The sequence below is a fragment of the Rhinolophus ferrumequinum genome, chromosome 3, assembly GCF_004115265.2.
Source record: "Rhinolophus ferrumequinum isolate MPI-CBG mRhiFer1 chromosome 3, mRhiFer1_v1.p, whole genome shotgun sequence".
Classification (NCBI taxonomy): domain Eukaryota; kingdom Metazoa; phylum Chordata; class Mammalia; order Chiroptera; family Rhinolophidae; genus Rhinolophus; species Rhinolophus ferrumequinum.
The window spans coordinates 99159331-99180598 of NC_046286.1; the positions used below are offsets into that span (position 1 = coordinate 99159331).

Consider the following 21268-nt stretch of genomic DNA (forward strand, 5'->3'; position numbering starts at 1 on the left):
TTATAATGTAATTATCGTTAAAGCCAAGACTTAGAACTCTGATAATGACATTAAAGAACTCCAAACGACTATTGTATTTGTAATAACAAATCTGATTTCATAGCTGCAAAAGTCACTACTAATGACAGAGCATAAACACATCCAGATGTTGAGAAAGCATTGAAATATGATATAAGGCTCATTATTAGTTTGTATCACTGATTTTCAACTTAAACACTGCTCATTGCTTAAGACCAGAACTAATTTTTCTAATTTTTTCTAAAACAACACAATAGTCCATCAAATTGATATACCAAAATTTTCATCCGATTTTTCCTATTCTCAGACATTTAGATTATCGACATTATAAACAATGCTGAAATAAACATTGTTCTGCCTAAAACTTTCTTTACATTAGATTATTTTCTTGGGATAAATACCCAGGAAAGCAATTACCCAGTCAAAAGGTATAAATATGTTTTACAGCTCACAAATGAAATACGTTTCCAAATAGTTTACTAAACTTCTGATTTTCACTATAAACAATGTAAGAGTAGTTCTCACAAGGAAAAAAATGTAATTATGTATGGTTAACTGGACTTATGGTGATCATTTCGCAGTATATACAAATACCAAATTACTGCATTGTATACCTGAAATTAGTATAATATTATATGTCCAGTATACCTCTATAAAAAAAGTAAGAGCAACTAATTTACTACATCATTACCAGCAATGGATATTGTTGCTATTTCTAATAAGATGGTGTCTTTTCTTTTTTTGTATTAATAACTAGCAAGGCTGACCTTATTTGATAACCTCTGGTTTTTTCGCCATTTTTCTCTTGGTACTTATTACTATCAGCTAATTCGGGATCCTTGCAAGGTCCACAGACCCCCCAGTCAACTGGCAGTAATTCAATGGCAGAGGTTCCAGGTGACCTGAAGCCACCTACTCCAGCCTCCACCCCTCATGGACAGATGACCCCAATGCAAGGTGGAAGGTATGTTAAAAGACGTGTGTGAGCCATATAAAATCAGATTTGTCTATCTTAATTTTCTGGAGCAAACTTTATAGAATAAAGAAATGGTATTCCCTAGTAAGTTTCTAAATGTTGATTACTACTAGTTTTATTCATGTAATTTACACTGTATAGTTTTTACAGTAACACATTTCAGGATTGGCGTATTTTCTGAGTAAGTGTTTGGAGGTAACTCCTGCTGTATCAATTGGCTTTCTTTTTCTCATCTCCTCAGAAGCAGTACAGTCAGTGTGCACGACCCATTCTCAGACGCGAGTGACACGTCGTTCCCAAAACGGAACTCCATGACTCCAAGCGCCCCGTACCAGCAGGGCATCAGCATGCCAGACGTGATGGGCAGGATGCCCTACGAGCCCAACAAGGACCCCTTTGGTGGGATGAGAAAAGGTAAACGCAGAGGGACCCGTGCGCAGGCTTAGTCCGGAGGGCGTTCTTCTCTCTGCCAGCCCACACTGATTCACTTGTGTGTTTTAGAAATATTTGAGTCCCAACTCCCTGATCTGTTAAATTTCTGGCCTTGGGGAAAGTACTTAGCATCTCTGTGCCTCGGTTTCCTCATCTAGAAGTGGGGATACTAATGGGACCTGCCCAAAGGCTGTCATGAGGATTAACTGCGTTAATGTGCATGAAGCCCATGGAAGGGTGACTGGCACAGTAAGCAAGCCCAGCTACACGGCACGGGCTGGCACAGGGTGGTGCTGGGGAGTATGGTGGCAAAGCAGACCTTGCGGGGAACAAACAAAAAGTAAATTTAACCACAAACTGTATTTCGTATAGTGTGACATTTCAGATTTATTTGTTACATAAAGCAAGATAATCTATACTTTTTCCTTTCAAAAGCTTCAGAGCTGCTTATTCCAAGTAGAGATTTTGCAGAACATGCAATAAATCCATAAACGCAGAAATTCAAAAGCTTTGTGAATGTTGGAGGCAGCTATTTTTCTTAGTGCTGGAAAGAACATTTTGTTAGTGCTGTTGGTGGTTGTATCACATTTTTAGACTCTGAAAGTGTGACTATAATAACATGGAAAAATAATTAGCAGTATTTGGAATCTGGCTTCAAAAGTTATTGTGAACCATTCCAGGATTCTCCTTACATGCTATGTGAGATGGCGGGAGTTGTGTGTCTTCTGTCTCCTTACGCCTAGTTTTTCTTATTACGAAGATAAATTTGGGGGGATGGGTGATGATTGTGGATTACCTTGCCAGGCACTAGGCAGCTGTATAACTTGTTTTCATCAACCGTGTGAATGACACACTGGCTCAGAAGGAAGTTCCGTCTCACATTTCCCGTATATTTCGGCTCACCCACCTTACAATGCTGGTATGTTTAGTACCAAATTAAAGCAGATAAACAGAAAACCCACAGGAGACAGATTCTCTCACAGTCCTGTCCCTATTACAATAAAGCTTTCCATTCTTCAGTTCATCTTATTCTGTCAGTGAACTTGGTGGTACTCTGGTTTTCTATGTAATGACCGACATCAGTGGAAACCTTGCTCTTTGCCCTTGTCACTGCTGCTGCCATCGCTGTGACCCACCGTGTGGTGGGGCCGTGACTGAATGCCCAGCCTAAGACTGCGGAGCCACGGGACCCTCGGCCCCGCTATCTGCCTGCGTGCCCTGCTGGGCTGTTCTGTGCACGGTTCTGCGGTGTGCAGGCTGGTTCTTCACTCCGTGTGTTGTCACTGGGACACGGACTGAGGCAGCTGCCCTCATCTGGAAGCCTGACTGAGAGCTCTGCTGGAGCTGGGATGTCACCTGAATGGCTGGTGTCATCTGGAGGCCCTACTGAGAGCTTAGCTGGAGCTGTTGCCTGGAGGCCTCCTCCATGGAGCCTTTCTATGGAGCTTCTTGGGCACCTCATGACACTGGATGGGTCTCAAGGAGGGGCACTCCAAGATGACAAGCGCCTACAAGCCTGGGCTGCCCCACATTTGCCAGTGCCCCATTGGTCACAGCTGGTCACAGCCCAGTCTCATGTGGGAGGAGCCATCAGTCTGAATACCCACAGATGTGCTTCTGTAGGGCATCGCCAAAGCACAGCCTGCTGGCTCGGGTACTGGCAAAGCTTATACCCATTTAATACTCTTACCACGAGCATTCTAGGAGTGCGTGGGTGCTCTCCCCATACTGAGAACTCAGTGTTACCAGTCATTTTAATGTTTGCCAATCAGACTGGGAGGAAAAAAAGGCCTTGTAATTGCTTTAACTTGGATTTCTTTAATTACTAGTGAGGTCACACATCTTTTCCTGTAGCTATCACCCATTTCTTTTTCTTTTTTCTGTGAATATTCATTTATGTGTTTGCCCATTTTCTAATTTGGTTGTCAATCAAATTTCATATTGATTTTTAAGAACTCTGTGTGTATTGGGGACTTACACAATTTAACTTTTCCCCCTTTAATTTCTGTCTCTGTTTTTCCATCTATAAAATGGAAAACACATCAAAACTGGTTCTATTGCAGCTTGATGGAGAGCAAACGATAAAGTATGTGAAAGCACATCGCAACGCAGAGCACCTCCTGCCATTACTGGGCTTCATTATTTGCATGTCTCTCCCAGCCTAACACATTAACCAGCTCACAGAATGGCAATCTGCTTTGCCTCATGTAACGTAACAGTGACCTGCATAGGGTGAAGGAGGTAGTACTGTGTCAATTAAGATTTGCATTAAAATGTTTAATTTGCCTACAGGCTAGTTTCTGGGCTTGACCCAATTTCCTTCAGGCCCTGAGCTGATGCTAACGCATACTCCACCTAACTGCTGCTCGACCCGCTAGAAATAGTTGAATCTCATCCATTCTCGCGCTGTTGCTAACTCCCTGGTGATTTTCTTTATCCTGATTTTGGAGTGAGTCAGGGAATGAGTGTTTATGTTAAGGTTTTCACTTTCTTTCTCCTGTAAGGGAAGGGAACGGACTTTGTAAGTGTATTTCATTTCTTCCTCGCTGTCATTCCATGAGATAGGGGTTAACCAACCTCATTCTATAGACAGGGAAATAAACTCAGAAGTGTACTAACTTACCCAGAGATCTAGGACTGGGTTCATCTTCAATTTACTGCATAACAAATTACCACAAACTTAGCAGCTTAAAACAATATAAATTCATGATCTCACAGTTCCGGTGGGGTCTCGGCTCCAGGCTCACACAGCAGACATCAAGGTGTCAGCCAGGACGTCGTCTCCTCAGAAGCTTGGAGTCCTCTTCTCCGCCTGTTCAGGCTCTTGGCAGTATTCGCCTCCTTCAGTTGTGGGAGGAGGTCCTGTTTTCTTGTTGACTGTCATCTGGGGCCTTCGCAGCCACTAGAGGCTACCACCCTTCCTAATACATGGCCCTCTCCACTGCAAGGCGGGTGCTTCTTCAGGACGAGCAGTTGGGGATCTCTGACTTGGTCCATCTCTGACCTTTAGATTCAAATTTAAAGGGCAAACCTGGATAATCTCTCTTTTGGTTCACTCAGTCAGCTGATGAGTAACTAGTTAACATCTGTGAAATCCCATTGCCATGTGAGGGAACATAATATGGGAGCAATATCCCCTCATACTCAGGGTTTCTACCCACACGCAAAGGGAGGGGCTTATACAAGGCATGAATGTGGGGTACGGTGCTCTTGGGATCCATCTTAGAGTTCTGCTCCCACAGGGCCCATCTTGACTCCAGACCTGACACTCTTTCATTCGTATTATTGTCAGTCATTAAGGATACGATACATATGTGTCTTCCATACGAAGGATAACAGAAATGACTAGAAAGGGATGTTTGGGCCCTTGGGCTTTTGAAAATGGTTCCTTTTGTCTGTTGTTTAAAATGTTGCAGTGCCTGGGAGTAGTGAGCCCTTCATGACGCAAGGACAGATGGCCGGTAGCAGCATGCAGGACATGTACAACCAAAGTTCCTCCGGAGCCATGTCCAGTCTGGGCATGGGGCAGCGGCAGCAGTTTCCCTATGGAACCAGTTATGATCGAAGGTGAGTTCTTCTAAGATGAAGACGAAACTATTTGCTAGAAACTGTGCTTTCTTCCCAACATGTTTGAGCCCTGGTAGTTGATGACATACAGTATCTTCTTTCCTTCTGGAGTTAATAAGGACTATGAGTGTCAGCTGGCTGCCTTCAGCTGGCGGCCATAACAGGACCGGGGAGAAGGACCTTGTCCCCAGGCAGCCAGGTGCAGCTGTGTTTTTTCAATAAGTAAATGCCCAAAAGCTTCAATTAGAAATATGCTGGGGCCAGGCTGCCATGGCAAGTCTTCTCCCTAAGAACTCAAGTGCCAGGACTGTCCCATGTAACAGCGGTCCTCCCAGCACTCAGAGGCTCTCTGTCACCACACTGAGACACACCTGCAGCTTCCACGTGTGGCTCGTCTTAGCATCTTCCAAGAACGCTCGGGTGTCCAGCACCACCTCCGCTCCTGCCACCTGCATTTGTTCCTTAAGGAAAGGTCTGTGTGGTGGTGGTGGCCACACAGGACTCGGGTTGTCGTGAGTTCGTGGAAAGTTTTTCTAGGTGTTTCTTGAGACATTTCCTCTCCTCCCCGTGCACATTTTAACAAGAACGTTCTGCTCTTTAGTAAGCACCTCCCAGAACAGCCAGAGCACGGGCTTCACTGGGGCTTCTTCACAGGACAATATCTGGACAGTAAAACGTCATGTTGCAGAACCGACCCAGGTTTATTTTTAATAAGAAAGAAGGACAGTCACTGAAATGTCTCTGAGAGGTAACAGAAAACTGCTTCCCAAAATGGTGGCTTGGGTAGGTTTCTTCCCGTGGAGAAGACCCCACAGCTGTGCCCCAGTTCAGAACTTGCTACAAAGCCCCTTCTCCTGGTCAGTATGTTCTTTACATCCAAAAAGAGAAGTGCTCAGGAACAAAGCTTTGGTATAATATTGGTGATTTGTAAAGGAAACAAAAATGGAGGCGCAATCGAAGGCTCTTTTTCTAGCTGTAGCCACGTTGACATGCCTCAGGATAGGAAAGGTTTCGGTCATTTCCTTCACCCTCCGGTGGGACGTGCTCCCCAGAGACCACCTGGGTCAGCATGGCGCCCTGTCATCAGCCCGCTGACTGGCTCACAGGAAGCGGTTAAATAGTGCAAAGGTTAAGTAGTGTGTGGTTTAATACAAAGGGGGAAGAGTTTGAAAAATCACTGTTTTGCCAAATAAATTTTGTTTCTGGCATTTTTCTAGGAGTCTGGTTCTTGGGCTTACACAGCCATCACATGCCCACAGGGTGTGGTACTTTCTGATAATGATTTAAAAATCCAGACTTCCAATTCTTATCCTGAGGAAGTGTGGTGAATATTTATTTGTGGTATCTCCATTAACCAGTTAACCTCTGTGTAAGATTTAGTGTACTGGAGCAAGGGTTATACTTAGATTTGGGTTGTTTTTGAGGGTCCAGGAAAAGCTCCTGTGTGTGTGTTGTTTGTTTGTATTGGCTTATGAGCTTAGAAGGAGAGCAGTGATCCTAAGACACACATTCTTAAAGGAACCCAAGCAAATATACTTTTCTGTTTTTCTAGAATGCTTTCTAGAACATCACTTGGCCTGGGTTGAAAAGTCATTTTGGCTCTACCACATTAGAGAGAGGGGTTTACCTCATTGCTAAGTTTTCCCTTCTGAAAAGTATTACTTGTTCAGCTTAAATTTTAAACATGACAATTATATTCTTTTCCTCCTGTCAGCTTTCTTCTAGATATCAGTGTCTTTAGCAAAAACTTCTCCTGTGTCTGTTTTACATGTTATATTCAAAAAATTCATTTATTTTATTACTTATTCTCGTTTCCTGACCAGTTTAGGAATATAGTCAGTCCAAGTACTCTCTTTCCTGTAAAATCAATATACTAACTAAACTAGTTTATTTTTTTAAATTTTAAATCTATTGTTTTTTAAACATGTTATTTTTTTATGGTATTTATAATTCCTCGGTGCAGTTGAAAAAGCGAATGTATTGTTCATTCCCATTTTAAGATCTAATAGGAGTACATTTAAATCATCACTGTTATTCTTTTCTCTAGCCTTTTAGGGTCATAGGACCTTGAATTTTGAGTACTACATGTATACAATTAGCCAACTCAGTATCATGGGTAAATTTGGAACTGAACACTTTATATTCATAATGAGAAAGTGAGAAGTAGAAACATTTCCCACTATTACCTGTCCATGTTTGGGTACTCCTAAAAATACTGCTTTGATTCTTATACTCTTTTCATCTTTCCTTGCCTTCATTAATACGTCAGTCACATCACAGTCTTGTATGACACTCGCTGGGCACGCTTCCGTGGATGGGTGGGGCCTCTCCCCAAAGGCAGAGGGTTCCAGTCGGTCCGGCCGGGACTCCTCTCACACCTACTAACCAGGAGATTGGCGCCGTTCCCAAAGTGGGTGTTCCCATCCCTTCAGCTCAAAGTTACAGTGTCACTGCACTCAGAGTGCCTCCTGGAAGTTGTGTAAGGTGAAGAATAGAAAAAGCTGTTGAGGGTGTAGAGTTTCAGGAAATAGACTGTTCATTTCTCTCTTGGCCTGAGGTCTTTTGTCAATGAAGTGTTCTCTGAATGCCTCGTTCTAGGCATGAACCTTACGGGCAGCAGTACCCAGGCCAAGGCCCTGCGTCAGGACAGCCGCCATATGCAGGACACCAGCCTGGCCTGTATCCACAGCAGCCGGTGAGTTGGCGAGCGGGCGTGCCTCTGTGCTTTCTGTTTAAAACCCCAACTTGTACTGTGTTACTTCTGAAGAGTTTTAGGAAGTATAACAAAAATGATTAGCATTTATTGGACCACCACAGTGTGTTTTTTTAATGCTAGAAAATATTCACAGGATTTGAAGTCAGCAAATTAAAAATAGCTTGATGGTATTTGGAAACAAAGATAATGTGAGAAGTTAAGGACATTCACCCTTGTAAATAATAACAAGCCCAAGTTTAGTATATTTTAAATGCATGTCTGTTGTGTGTACTATCATATCAAACTCCATTTTAGAACAGAAATTTGTCACTGTGTTTTAAAGAGGATATGTAGAAAAAACAACTTAAAATGTCTTAGACTAGTAGTGAATACTGATTGGCTTTCAGAGATCAGGTATTAGTGACTGCACATTTGGGCTGTTTCCATAGGCGCTTGCTGGTTCTCGCAGCCATGGCAGCTCAGAGATACTGAGCTCGCACCTTACCTCAGTCACCACTTACGCAGAGAACTGCACGTCACGCTGTGGCTTTTCAGACACAGGAATGCTATTTCTAAATAACTCCCATGTCTAAGATCTCTTCTAAAATAGAGGGGGTTTTAAATTGTATTATTAAACCAACTGATCTTAAACAATTTTCAAGGAAAGTGGGAGAACACTGAGTCACACATCAGTACCTTACTGATGTGAGCCGACTCCCTCCTGATCAGGCCTGGGCCCCTGGTGTCCAGAAGAGCAGAGCGTGGTGGCAGGGGCTGCGCCCAGCTCTGTCCTCAGAGGCCGGGAGAGTCTGACCTGGACAAGCTCGGAGTTGGGGCGAGGGCCATAGATGTGGGTGTCACAGTAGCACAGGTCCAGTCTGAGGAGCCAGATGTTTTGTGGGCTTTTCTGTGAATTAGGCCTAAGAATTCTGTTTCATCCAGGAACCTTTCAGGCTGGCCCTCAGAATGCTCAGTCATTCCGCCGAGGTTTATACTACTCCCTGAGGTCAGCCTAGTGCAGCTGCAAGCCCATTACCACTGCCTGCATGGTGGGCACCAAAGCCATTACCCCCTAGTTAGTGGCAGCCCTGGCAAGTACCAGGAGAGGAGGCTTTGTTTTTTCCACAGGAACTTTCAAGCACGTGAAAATAATCCTGGGAAGCCCTCTTTGGGGTACGTGGCATGGTATTGTACAATACCGAAGTAGAATTCATGAATTGTTAGTCCTTAGTTGTTAGAGGAACTTCCCATACTCATTTTGAAATGAACATCCTCCAGGTGATGACGATTTTGCATAATTGACGTGTGTGGTTATACCTGTGAAAGCACATCGGTATGATCTGTCTTTCCGTGAATTTCAGAATTACAGACGCCATATGGACGGCATGTACGGGCCTCCAGCCAAACGCCACGAGGGGGACATGTACAACGTGCAGTATGGCAGCCAGCAGCAGGAGGTGTATAACCAGTACGGAAGTTCCTACTCGGGACCCGATAGGAGGCCCATCCAGGGGCAGTACCCGTACCCCTACAACAGAGAGAGGATGCAGGGCCCGGGGCAGATACAGCCGCACGGGATGCCCCCCATGATGGGCGGGCCCATGCAGTCGTCCTCCGGCGAGGGGCCTCAGCAGAGCATGTGGGCGACGCGCAATGATATGCCTTACCCCTACCAGAACAGGCAGGGCCCCGGCGGCCCTGCTCAGGCACCTCCGTATCCAGGCATGAACCGCACGGATGACATGATGGTACCTGATCAAAGGATAAATCACGAGAGCCAGTGGCCTTCTCACGTCAGCCAACGTCAGCCTTATATGACCTCTTCAGCCTCCATGCAGCCCATCACGCGCCCGCCTCAGTCATCCTACCAGACGCCGCCGTCACTGCCAAATCACATCTCCAGAGCGCCCAGCCCCGCCTCCTTCCAGCGCTCGCTGGAGAGCCGCATGTCTCCAAGCAAGTCTCCCTTTCTGCCATCTATGAAGATGCAGAAGGTCATGCCCACCGTCCCCACGTCCCAGGTCACGGGCCCGCCCCCCCAACCACCGCCTATCAGAAGGGAGATTACCTTTCCTCCTGGCTCAGTGGAAGCATCCCAGCCAGTCTTGAAACAAAGGCGAAAGATTACCTCAAAAGATATCGGTAAGCGTTCCCGAGGCTTTGCTCCTGAAATGAATTCCAGTTGTGACCTAGAATTTTAATTTTAGTTTAGATATAATTCCTGTTCATCTCAAAGGTATGAAATTTTTATGACTTATGTTTTTGTAAGGAGCAGTAGTTGGAAGCCACTAATCTGAATTTAAAAACAGTGCCAGAGAAGAGCGTGAATTTAAGTGGTGTTTTTACACGTGAGTGTTATTAGTGTGAGAGAATAGAGCTCCAGGTGAGAAACCAGCGGATCAGCGACTGTAGACTAGTTTGGGGCTTAAAGATCTGATCTTGACAAAGCACTTCCTTTTTGCAATGCATGAGTAACAATAGCTGGGAGGCTCAGGAAACGCTGAGGTGGACTGAGAAAATTTGAAGACAAGCCAATCTGTAACTTTGGTAGCAACATACTGTGTTTCCCCAAAAATAAGACCTAGCCGGACAGTCAGCTATAATGCATCTTTTGGAGCAAAAATTAATATAAGACTCGGTCTTATTTTACTATAATGTAAGATCAGGTCTTATATTAATTTTTGCTCCAAAAGATGCACTATAGCTGACTGTCTGGCTAGGTCTTATTTTCGGGAAAACACGGTACATACGGACAGTGAGTTTCCCTGGGAAAAGGGAGAAGCCTGAATATGATTGGTAGATAGATGTGTGATATGATATGTGGAATTTGATGTGATATGATCTATAGAATTGATGTAGCCCTTACAGCACTGGTAGATATGGGCCAAGGAACTCTCTCAGCTGAATACTGATGTTACTTGTTCATCCTATTTGGGGTGTACTGAATACTGATTAGATATATGGACTGTCTGCATTATTTTTCTGCATTATTTTTGAAGGACTTTTAATATAGCAACGGAATTATAGATCTTGATCATATAAAAAATTATTTTCAAAATTCTCAAAATCATTTGACATGAAATAATTTCCAGTGATTAGAAAATTAAAGATATTAAAATATGATTTATATCATTGGACATTAAGGAGATATAGAGAGAGAGGGAGGGAAAAAGGTAAGGCGTTTTATCTCAAGAGGGTTGCTGGTGGTAAGAAAGAGATACAGACAGTACCATTTTATATATGGAAATAGATGTAAAAACATGTACGTCTTTGTGTGTACATATATGTTTAAATAAATATTTAAATTTTTATAGAATTTCTTAGTACACTATACCAGTATTTGTCTTTAGCCTAGGAAAATTTATGTTCCTTATTTTAAAAAGAAAGTCTGCTTTTTCTGTTATAAAAGTATTATATGCCTATCTTAGGAAATTTAAAAGGTAGATGAAATTAAAATAAAGGTGGTAACCCACGGTCCCCTCCAAACACGAGATTACTGTTGGCATCTGGTGTTGGCTGGTGCTGGGGTGAGGTCTGATTGCACATGTCTGTTCACAGCCTGAGCTCCCACCAGTTTCCTGAGACAGCTTCCACCGAAATTTTCAACACATCATGGGCCTCTTCTAGCCCCATCTTATGGCAAATCTTGCAAACGGTTTATCTAATCACTCTGTCTTCTTCAATAACAGGAATGGGGAATACTAAAGTACAGCCCTACTGTTTCCCATCCCCTGGCTCAAGCCATGCTCTTGAAATATCTGAACCATCAAAGTTGCTAATATTTGTCAACAGCAAGTGCTGAGGGGCGGAGCTCAGAAATAGAAGAGGACGGCATGGGAAAACCAAGACTCTGTGTCTGAGAAGTGCTGTTTGGGAATTAATTTTTCTTATATTCTGCATACTTGCCAGCCTTCCGAAGATGCCACGTTGAGACATTTGTGAATGGAGCAGGCACAAGAAGACAAATACTGTTTTTTGGTTTGACTCAGTTATCAAAACTCTGATGCATCATTACAGGCTCTATTAGGGGGTAAAAGAAAGAAACTGGAGATAAGAAAGGACCCTTTGTGCTTAACCACTCCCACCTCTGGAACCACTTTGGCTCATGTTTAAACAACAATGCAAAAAGATATTAAACAAGCAAAGTTTCTTAATATAGCTGTCACCTTACTTAAAAGCGGGAAATGATGGTGTTTAACTATCCCCCAGAATATTTATTTAAAATCAGTATTTAACTCAACACTCCACTTCTTTTTTCTTGTTCTTTTATTTTCTATTCCTTCGTGCATAGAGTTAATAGTATATCCTTGTTCCTTCCCCATTTTTAGTTACTCCAGAGGCATGGCGTGTGATGATGTCCCTGAAGTCAGGTCTTTTGGCTGAAAGTACTTGGGCTTTGGACACTATTAATATTCTTCTATATGATGACAGCACTGTCGCTACATTCAATCTCTCCCAGGTAAGCCAGGACCCATCCCCCTGAGAACCAAATTAGAGTAAGAAAAGTAAGTAGTGCATAATACTTGAACTAATGTCCAGCACTCGACATGTGACACTTTTTATCATTGTAGTTGTTATAAACCAACATCAATCAATGGATGGTTGTCCGAGAATTTAGTCTAGAATAATAATTCATTTCAGTCTTTAGTATAATTATACACATACCTATATTTCCTATAAGAAAACAGTTATGCGCGCGTGCACGCGCGCGCGCGTGTGCGTGTGTGTGTGTGTGTGTGTGTGTAATAGATGATAGTAGTAAAATTAAATTGCTGCTTAGCATGAATATTAGCAGGCCACTGGGAATTAATTCAAATGTCACATAAAGTTATGTCTGTAGTCAGTGTTGGAAATGCAGTGGGCTGCCATGGAACATAACTCTTCTTGCCAAGGGGACCTCACATCTTTCTTTTAATTGAAAAAAAATGTGAAAGTTAAAAAATTTTTTATGTTATAACAGTTGACCCTTGAACAACGCAGGGGCCCACACAGTTGAAATCTTCCTTTTGAGTCCCCCAAAAACTTAAGCTGTCCCTCAGTATCCGTGGAGACTTGGTTCCAGGCCCCCCCGGACATACCCAAATCCACGGACGCCCCAGTCCCCTGTATAAAACGACGTAGTTCAATCATACAGTCGGCCCTCCGCATCCACGGACTCCCCACCACAGATCAAAACAGTACAGTATTTACTGAGAAAAATCCATGTATAAGTAGGCCTGCACAGTTCAAACCCATGTTGTTCAAGGGTCAACTGTATATACGAGTGGAGAACACCATTTAGTGAATCTCCATGTACCTGTCATTCAGCTGAAATAGTCATGAACTCACGACCAAACTCACTTCATGGTACATTCCCTCCCATCTCTGCCTCTCTCAGGTTATTTGGAAGCCCTCTTTAAAAGCCCACTACTTTTAAAGAGCTTAAATCCTTCCTTTGTTCAGTGCTAGGTGTAGAGTAGCTTCCAGCATAATCGCTAAAAGAGAGGGAGGAGCTGAGGATTAGGAAAAGTGCCTGAGAGTCAACTGGGCTACAGACTTTCAGAGAAATACTTAGGAACAAAAATGTGAAACGTTTTCCTTGCTGTGTATAAACAACTCTCTGCTTTGGGTGGGGGAAAAAAAACCCAAACATGTCATTCCTGCTTCTATAGAAATAGGACCAGAATCCTCCCCATCCTCTTTCTTCTCTCATTTAAGTCTTCATCGGAGCCCAGAAAGGTAGTTTTACAGTTGATAGGAAGTGTGTTAATAAGGTCATAAACATGGCATGAAGTCTATTTTAACAGAAAATAAGTATCAGGAAAATGTATACCACCTTTGCTAGAATAATTATCCTTATGTGAAGTGAACTGCTGTCGATCACACGTTGTCATAACCAGAATTGCTTCAGCAGCTCTCCCTCTTCCCTTGCCCTCGGGCAAAAGTGAAGTTCGCAAACCTGTGTTTGAAAAATCGTCCCTGCGTACCAAACACAAGGGCTTCTGGTTGCCCCTTGGGTTTCCCTTTACTTAGTAATTGTATCCAACTCAGGAACCTGACAGCAGGATATGAAAGTATGGTCGATTTCTGTAACATTATCATTAAAGAATCCTTTTTTACGTACTGATCCTTTTCCCTAGATGGGCCGGTGAGGGCAGTGGAGAAGGGAACTGAGCAGTTACAAATCAAGGAGCATGTTGGTTTTCTTGATACAAACATTTGCTTAAAAGAAACAAAACTGGTTCTCATCTGGGCTTTTGTCTTTCGGCTAGAACAGTGAATAACTGATATGTAAAACTGCATTCTATGAAACATTCTAATCCATTTATCAGGGACGAAATTTATCTGTTTTTAATTTTCTGTGTTTATGAGCTACTACATTGCTGAAATTATCTTCTCCCAACGACATATGGAGAACGTAACTTAGAGGGACCTATGACATCTGAGATACAGATAACCATAAAGTTTTAATAATAATAACCGTAACAATCCAGGTAGGCAAAGTCTCAAATAAGTGAGAGAAAACAGACTCACTTTGGGTGAAGGAATCTATAAATCCACGTTCCTGCTCTCCTGAGAACGAATGTATTGTATCTAAATCAGGAAAAAAGATGAAGAACCGCAAAGCACTGCCTCAGTGATAAGCTTAAAAATGTGAAAATAACAGGTAAGTTTTCATATTGATAGAGTAGGAAAGTAAGCAGCAAATAAGAAAGATGGTAAATGTTGGTTTAGTTAATAATGAAAAATTTAGGAAGATAGTTCTAACTGATACGTAATTTCTCTTCCTTGGCCTAGCCAGAAATGAATGAAAATGTGTGAAAGTCATCATAAAAACGTATTGCGAGCACCCAGGATTTTTACCCTTCTCAGTCATTTCTGATATTATGACATTGTACCTGTTTTTGTTCTCCTTCTCCTCCTCTCTAGTTGTCTGGATTTCTCGAACTTTTAGTAGAGTACTTTAGAAAATGCCTGATTGACATTTTTGGAATTCTTATGGAATATGAAGTGGGAGACCCCAGCCACAAAGCACTTGACCACAATGCAATGACGAGAGGTGACAGCCAGTCCTTGGCCGACGATTCTGGGAAAGAGGACGAAGATGCTGAATGTATTGAGGACGAGGAGGAGGATGAGGACGACGACGAGGAGGAAGACAGCGGAAAGGCAGAAACTGAGGAGAGGAGCAGCACAGCCTTGACCCCTCCCGACGCCACTGCAGATCCAAAGGAGAAGCCCAGGCAAGCCAGCAAGTTCGACAAGCTGCCGATCAAGATAGTCAAAAAGAACAACCTGTTTGTTGTCGACCGATCTGACAAGCTGGGGCGTGTTCAAGAGTTCAGCAGTGGACTTCTGCACTGGCAGCTGGGTGGGGGCGACACCACCGAGCACATCCAGACTCACTTTGAGAGCAAGATGGAAATTCCTCCGCGCAGGCGTCCTCCTCCCCCTTTAAGCTCCACAGGCCGAAAGAAAGAGCAAGAAGGAAAAGGGGATTCAGAAGAACAGCAAGAGAAGAGCATCATTGCAACCATTGATGATGTCCTGTCCGCCCGACCAGGGGCACTGCCCGAAGACACGAACCCGGGCGCCCAAGCTGAAAGCAGCAAGTTTCCCTTCGGCATACACCAGGCCAAGAGCCACCGGAACATCCGGCTGCTGGAGGATGAACCGCGGAGCCGGGACGAGACCCCGCTCTGCACCATCGCGCACTGGCAAGACTCCCTGGCAAAGCGCTGCATCTGTGTGTCAAACATTGTGCGTAGCTTGTCTTTTGTGCCTGGCAATGACGCCGAGATGTCCAAACATCCAGGCTTGGTGCTGATCCTGGGGAAGCTCATTCTTCTTCACCACGAGCATCCCGAGAGAAAACGAGCACCACAAACCTATGAGAAAGAGGAAGACGAGGACAAAGGGGTGGCCTGCAGCAAAGACGAGTGGTGGTGGGACTGCCTGGAGGTCTTACGGGATAACACGTTGGTCACGTTAGCCAACATCTCCGGGCAGCTAGACTTGTCGGCGTACACGGAAAGCATCTGCTTGCCCATCCTGGATGGCTTGCTGCACTGGATGGTGTGCCCGTCTGCAGAGGCACAAGACCCCTTCCCAACTGTGGGGCCCAACTCTGTCCTGTCGCCTCAGAGACTTGTGCTGGAGACCCTCTGTAAACTCAGTATCCAGGACAATAATGTGGACCTGATCTTGGCCACACCTCCGTTTAGCCGTCAGGAGAAATTCTATGCCACGTTAGTTAGGTACGTTGGGGATCGCAAAAACCCAGTCTGTCGAGAAATGTCCATGGCGCTTTTATCGAACCTTGCCCAAGGGGACACGCTGGCAGCAAGGGCAATAGCTGTGCAAAAAGGAAGCATTGGAAACTTGATAAGCTTCCTAGAGGACGGGGTCACGATGGCCCAGTACCAGCAGAGCCAGCACAGTCTCATGCACATGCAGCCCCTGCCTCTGGAACCGCCCAGCGTGGACATGATGTGCAGGGCGGCCAAGGCCCTGCTGGCCATGGCCAGGGTGGACGAGAACCGCTCAGAGTTCCTGCTGCACGAGGGTCGGTTGCTGGACATCTCGATATCGGCCGTCCTGAACTCTCTGGTCGCGTCTGTCATCTGTGATGTACTGTTTCAGATCGGGCAGTTATGACATCCGTGAGAAGGCAGCATGTGAGAGTGAAGACTAGAGGCTCCCGTATAACTGGCTGTTTTCTGTTCTTGTTTATCCAGCGTAGGAAGAAGGAAAAGAAAATCTTTGCTCCTCTGCCCCATTCACTATTTACCAATTGGGAATTAAAGAAATAATTAATTCGAACAGTTATGAAATTAATATTTGCTGTCTGTGTGTATAAGTACATCTGTTTGGGGTTTTTTGTTTTGTTTTGTTTTGTTTTGTTTTTAACCAAAGTTGCTGTCTAGTGCATTCAAAGGTCACTTTTTGTTTTTCACAGATTTTCTTTTTAATGTTCTTTTCCATGTTGTATTGCATTTTTTGGGAAGCTAATTGACTTTAAAGAAAAAAGATGTGGCAAAACATGCTAAGATGGGAAAAGTTCACCACACTGAGGCAAAAAGGTGAAAAATTATCAATTTCCTAGGCATGTTATTCTTCAGATAATGAAATAAAAACTGTATCCCATCGCCCAAAGCTCTGTGCAATAGAAATTTCTCGAGATGTAGGTATAGGGGCTCAAGGAGGTGTGTCAGTCAGTAGTCAAACTGAAATGATACTGGTTTCTCCACAGGAAAATGGTTACATTAGGCTAGGAGCAAAAATGTTTTTTTTTGTTTTTTTTTTTTGTTTGTTTTTAAGTTAAGATTGAAAATACATACCTGACAACGATCAACGGAAATTGCTTCCTCACCACTACCGTCATGTCTGCTGTCTGTCTTTTGACCTTACACATGACAGTTCTTCACAATTCCTTTAATCATTTTTTAAATATTTTTTTTACTGCCTATGGGCTGTGATGTATATAGAAGTTGTACATTAAACATACCCTCATTTGTTCTTTTCTTTTTTCTTTTTTTTTTTTTTTTTTTTTTAGTACAAAGTTTTTAGTTTCTTTTTCATGATGTGGTAACTACGAAGTGATGGTAGATTTTAAATAATTTTTTATTTTTATTTTATATATTTTTTCATTAGGGCCATATCTCCAAAAAAGAAAAAAAAAGAAAAAATACAAAAAACAAAAAAAAAAAAAAACAAAAAAAAAGAGGGTAATGTACAAGTTTCTGTATGTATAAAGTCATGCTCTATTTCGGGAGAGCAGCTGATCACAATTTGCTTCATGAATCAGGTGTGGAAATGGCTGCATATGGATTGATTTAGAAAATGGTTACAGTACAGTCAAAAAAAAGAAAAAATACAACTAAAAGGAAGAAACACAACTTCAAAGATTTTTCAGTGACGAGAATCCACATTTGTATTTCAAGATAATGTAGTTTAAAAAAAAAGAAAAAAACTTGATGTAAATTCCTCCTTTTCCTCTGGCTTAATGAATATCATTTATTCAGTATAAAATCTTTATATGTTCCACATGTTAAGAATAAATGTACATTAAATCTTGTTAAGCACTGTGATGGGTGTTCTTGAATACTGTTCTAGTTTCCTTAAAGCGGTTTCATAGTAACAAGTTATTTACAAGATATAGGGGAAGTACAGCCAACTACTAACAGTCCCTCGTTACAAAATCCTGAGGTCGGGAGGGACTTTTAGGGTCACCTACTTTAGAGTGGGGAGCAACAGTTTGATTTTCTCAAATTATTTAGCTAATTAGTTGATTGAAGCAATCAACTCTAACGACACTGAGGTGTGAGAATTTTCAGTATATATCGGAGGTGGCTGCTAGCCCTGAGGTAAGACCTCAAAAGCTCACTGACCTGACATTGTAAAACTCTGCCTTTTACTAACCCCATCTTCATTTTAATCAAAGTTCAATCTAGTCCATGTTTCTTCTGTGTGCCTCAAAGTTATTTTGCATTTAGTTTACTCCACCGTGTATAATATTTATATTGTGCAATGTTAAAAAGAATATGTTATATTGTATGTGGTGTACATAGTGCAAAGTGATTATTTCTATTTCAGGGCATATTAATATTCTCATATTCCTTCCTACCTGGTACACAGTAGCTTTTTAATACTAGCCATTTCTAATTTAAACTCTTTCTTCCTGGGTCATTGACTGTTACTGTGGAACAATCACTTTCTTTGAAACTGCTGCAGAATGAAGCTGTTAGTGGACACCCTCCTGACTCTACCTCTTTACACCACCCAACCGATCACAGCATACTCAGAAACTCCAAGTCCTTTCGCCTACCTGTTACCCAGGTGCACATGGAAGAGTTAGACCAGAGCACGCACGAATGATCAGAGTGGGAAACGTGACTCACTAGTGTCACGAGGAAACCATTTTTTTCTGCAAGCAGCCTCATCATCTATCAACTCCCACATTAGTCAGTCTTCTTACATAACAATGCAGCCAAATATATGTTGAATTAAAAACCCATTATATTTCTACTTGAACTCTTAACTGCTTGCTAAGAACAGATTTTAGTGCTCCAAGCTTCAAATACGGAGATTTGTAAGAGGGAATTCAATATTATTCGAATTTCTCTCTTACAGAGTATGAATAAAAGGTGTATACAGACTTTGAAGTTATCTAATATCCCCGTTCATTTGTCAAAAGAGTAAAAGCATTACAAAAGACTGTTCTTGTCATGGTTGAGTTGTAATCGATACCTAGAGTCTGACCATTGAGCAACACGTTTTTACATACTGACATGCAACGTAACCTCTAGAATAATCCAGGAAGATGTTAGCATCCTATCTCCATTCTCACCCCAGAATCAAGACGACAGAAGCCCATGAAGAACTCACAGCTCGCCTGAGATCATCTTGCCTACAAACTGAGTTACTGCTTTGTCCTAAAAATTAGTTGGTTTTTTTTTCCTATGAGGCTTTTCAGAAATTTACAGGATGCCCATACTTTAAATGTGTACAAAAAAAGATTAAAATAAAGGTGCGAAGAAAGTTTAGTATTTTGGAATGGTGCTATAAAGTTGAATCTGTTGGTATTTGAGTGAATTTTTTTAATGTCACAAGAGATACTGGGTGGCATGTGCTCAGAAAAACTATTCAAAGGTGTTGTTTGAGGTTGAGAATGATACAGAATCCGTTTTTATTGGTGAGTGTGACCTATTCAAAAACTAGTTAAGCTGTTTTTTTTTTTTTAAGTGATAATAGAGGATGGTTTTTTAAAGGGGGGTATGAGCGGCTTGATGATACAATGTAAGCTATTAACTACCTCTTATGAAAAGATGGCCTTTGCCCTAAAATCCATCCATTTAAAAACGGTTGGAAATCTTTCATTTCCTATCAAACCCCATGTACCAATTCCCATATCTGTTCACCTGCGAGGAAGCAGAGAAACTATTATAAATGAGCCAAACAACGCGTTTTCCTTCTTGCTGAGTTTTGTTTCACGTCTTTAACTGGAGAGTTGAGGCCCAGCTGCCTGACAGTCCCTGCCCTCCCATGCCCCCTGCAGCACCCCCAGAGAATTCACAAACAAGCTTTTAAAAACGCCAATAAATATTTTTGGCAATAGTATGTAACCTACTAGCGAGTCCCATTATTCATGGATTCAGTGGAGACGTATGGAGCACATACTATGTGCCAAGCTGGTCCTGCGGTTCTCCGGAATCCTTAATGAAAAAAGACCCTGTTTCAATTACATTCTAGTCTTTCATGCCAGACGATTACAGAAATAAAGTAGCTTCCCGATAGACTTGATGCATTGAGAACCCGCAGTACATTTTGTTGACTAAAATAAAGGGAGGTTCTAGCTGAAGTGAGTCCAGGTGCGGGGAGAAACCCTCTGGACTGAAAATCAAGAACACTTAGTCAAGTCTGAGCTGCAGCCTGACCGGTAAGCTCATCTGTGTGCTCGGTGAAACGTGCTGGGGTGAACGGTCTCTGAGGCCCCACCCCACTCTTAACACGTGGTCTCTGAGGCCCCACCCCACTCTAACACCTGATGCTAAAGCTTTGGGTCCCTTTCCTGCTCATTGTCTCAGGAGCTGCTCATGTGTTCTGAAGTGGAGAGAAAAGCAAAGACAGTAGCCGAGGGTGCCCCGTGATCCCAGGTTACATGATAAGCCCTGGGAAATTCAGGAATTGGCTGAAGTGTACGAGAAGACCTTGTTCAAGGCCCTTTTGTTCCTAAGTCCCACAAATCGTCACATGCGCCCATGCCCACTTCCTGTCACTGAGTTTCATCCGTCACTGACTTCCAGTCCTGCCTGTGTTTGATGAGGATCCAAGTCACGCAGGCTTCTCAGATGCCGAAGTTCATTTACCAGGTTCATTCACTTTGGGATTTAAATGTGTGAAACTTCCGGAGGGGACATTGGGGGAAGGCCATTGATGTGTCCCAAAATTAGGAGACTCATTTGTCTTCCTAGATTTGATTTCAGGGACTTGAAGTTTTACCCTGGCTTATTCCAAAGTATATTCTAAGAAGCAGAAGTGAGCTCAAAAAGAAAATGCCTTACATATTCTTCCCTTAGCCTTCTGTAATCCATGTTATATTAAAGATTACTCTGAGAAATCCTGCAGAAAAGAAGCCCATTTATCCCAAGCATTTTCTGACTTAGATAAGTGCGGAACTTTTTTTTTTCCAATCCTATAAACATGCGACAGACCTTTGGGAAATACCTGCGTGAGCCAAAGATCATGCCTGACCTCTAAACATCTGTGTTCCCTGCTTATCCACAGTGTATTCTTATTCCATAAACTGAAATTAAGATGTCCTCACTGAGGGAGAGATCCTGGAACCTTCTCTTGCTATCCCCCAAGCCTTCAGCAAGGTACTTAAATTCCTTGAACCTGTTTGCTCACCTATAATATGGGGGAGCCACCTACCTCAGGGTTGCTGAGGATTAAATAGTATAATTCTATAAAGACCTTGTAACTTCAGTGATTACAGTAATCCTAAACATACACATACACTTTGCTCACTGCTCTAAAGAGTATTTCGTGTAATTTTTCAATCTGGCCTAAGAGAATAGCTTCCCATTTTCATAACCAGT

The 21268-nt window shown here is 42.7% G+C and overlaps 1 protein-coding gene across 2 annotated transcripts in view; it reads left to right on the forward strand.

Annotated features, from left to right (window-relative positions):
• The window catches only part of ARID1B (AT-rich interaction domain 1B), a 398528-nt gene extending 380981 nt beyond the window's left edge, over positions 1-17547 (forward strand). For both annotated transcript variants that reach the window (XM_033096399.1, XM_033096409.1), the window contains 7 exons: positions 844-982; positions 1236-1408; positions 4843-4993; positions 7592-7688; positions 9050-9830; positions 12017-12147; positions 14598-17547. In XM_033096399.1, coding sequence (XP_032952290.1) covers positions 844-982; positions 1236-1408; positions 4843-4993; positions 7592-7688; positions 9050-9830; positions 12017-12147; positions 14598-16325 — 3200 coding nt within the window. In that variant the 3' untranslated portion in view covers positions 16326-17547. The remainder of the gene's footprint in view (positions 1-843; positions 983-1235; positions 1409-4842; positions 4994-7591; positions 7689-9049; positions 9831-12016; positions 12148-14597) is intronic.
• Positions 17548-21268: the final 3721 nt, after the last annotated feature.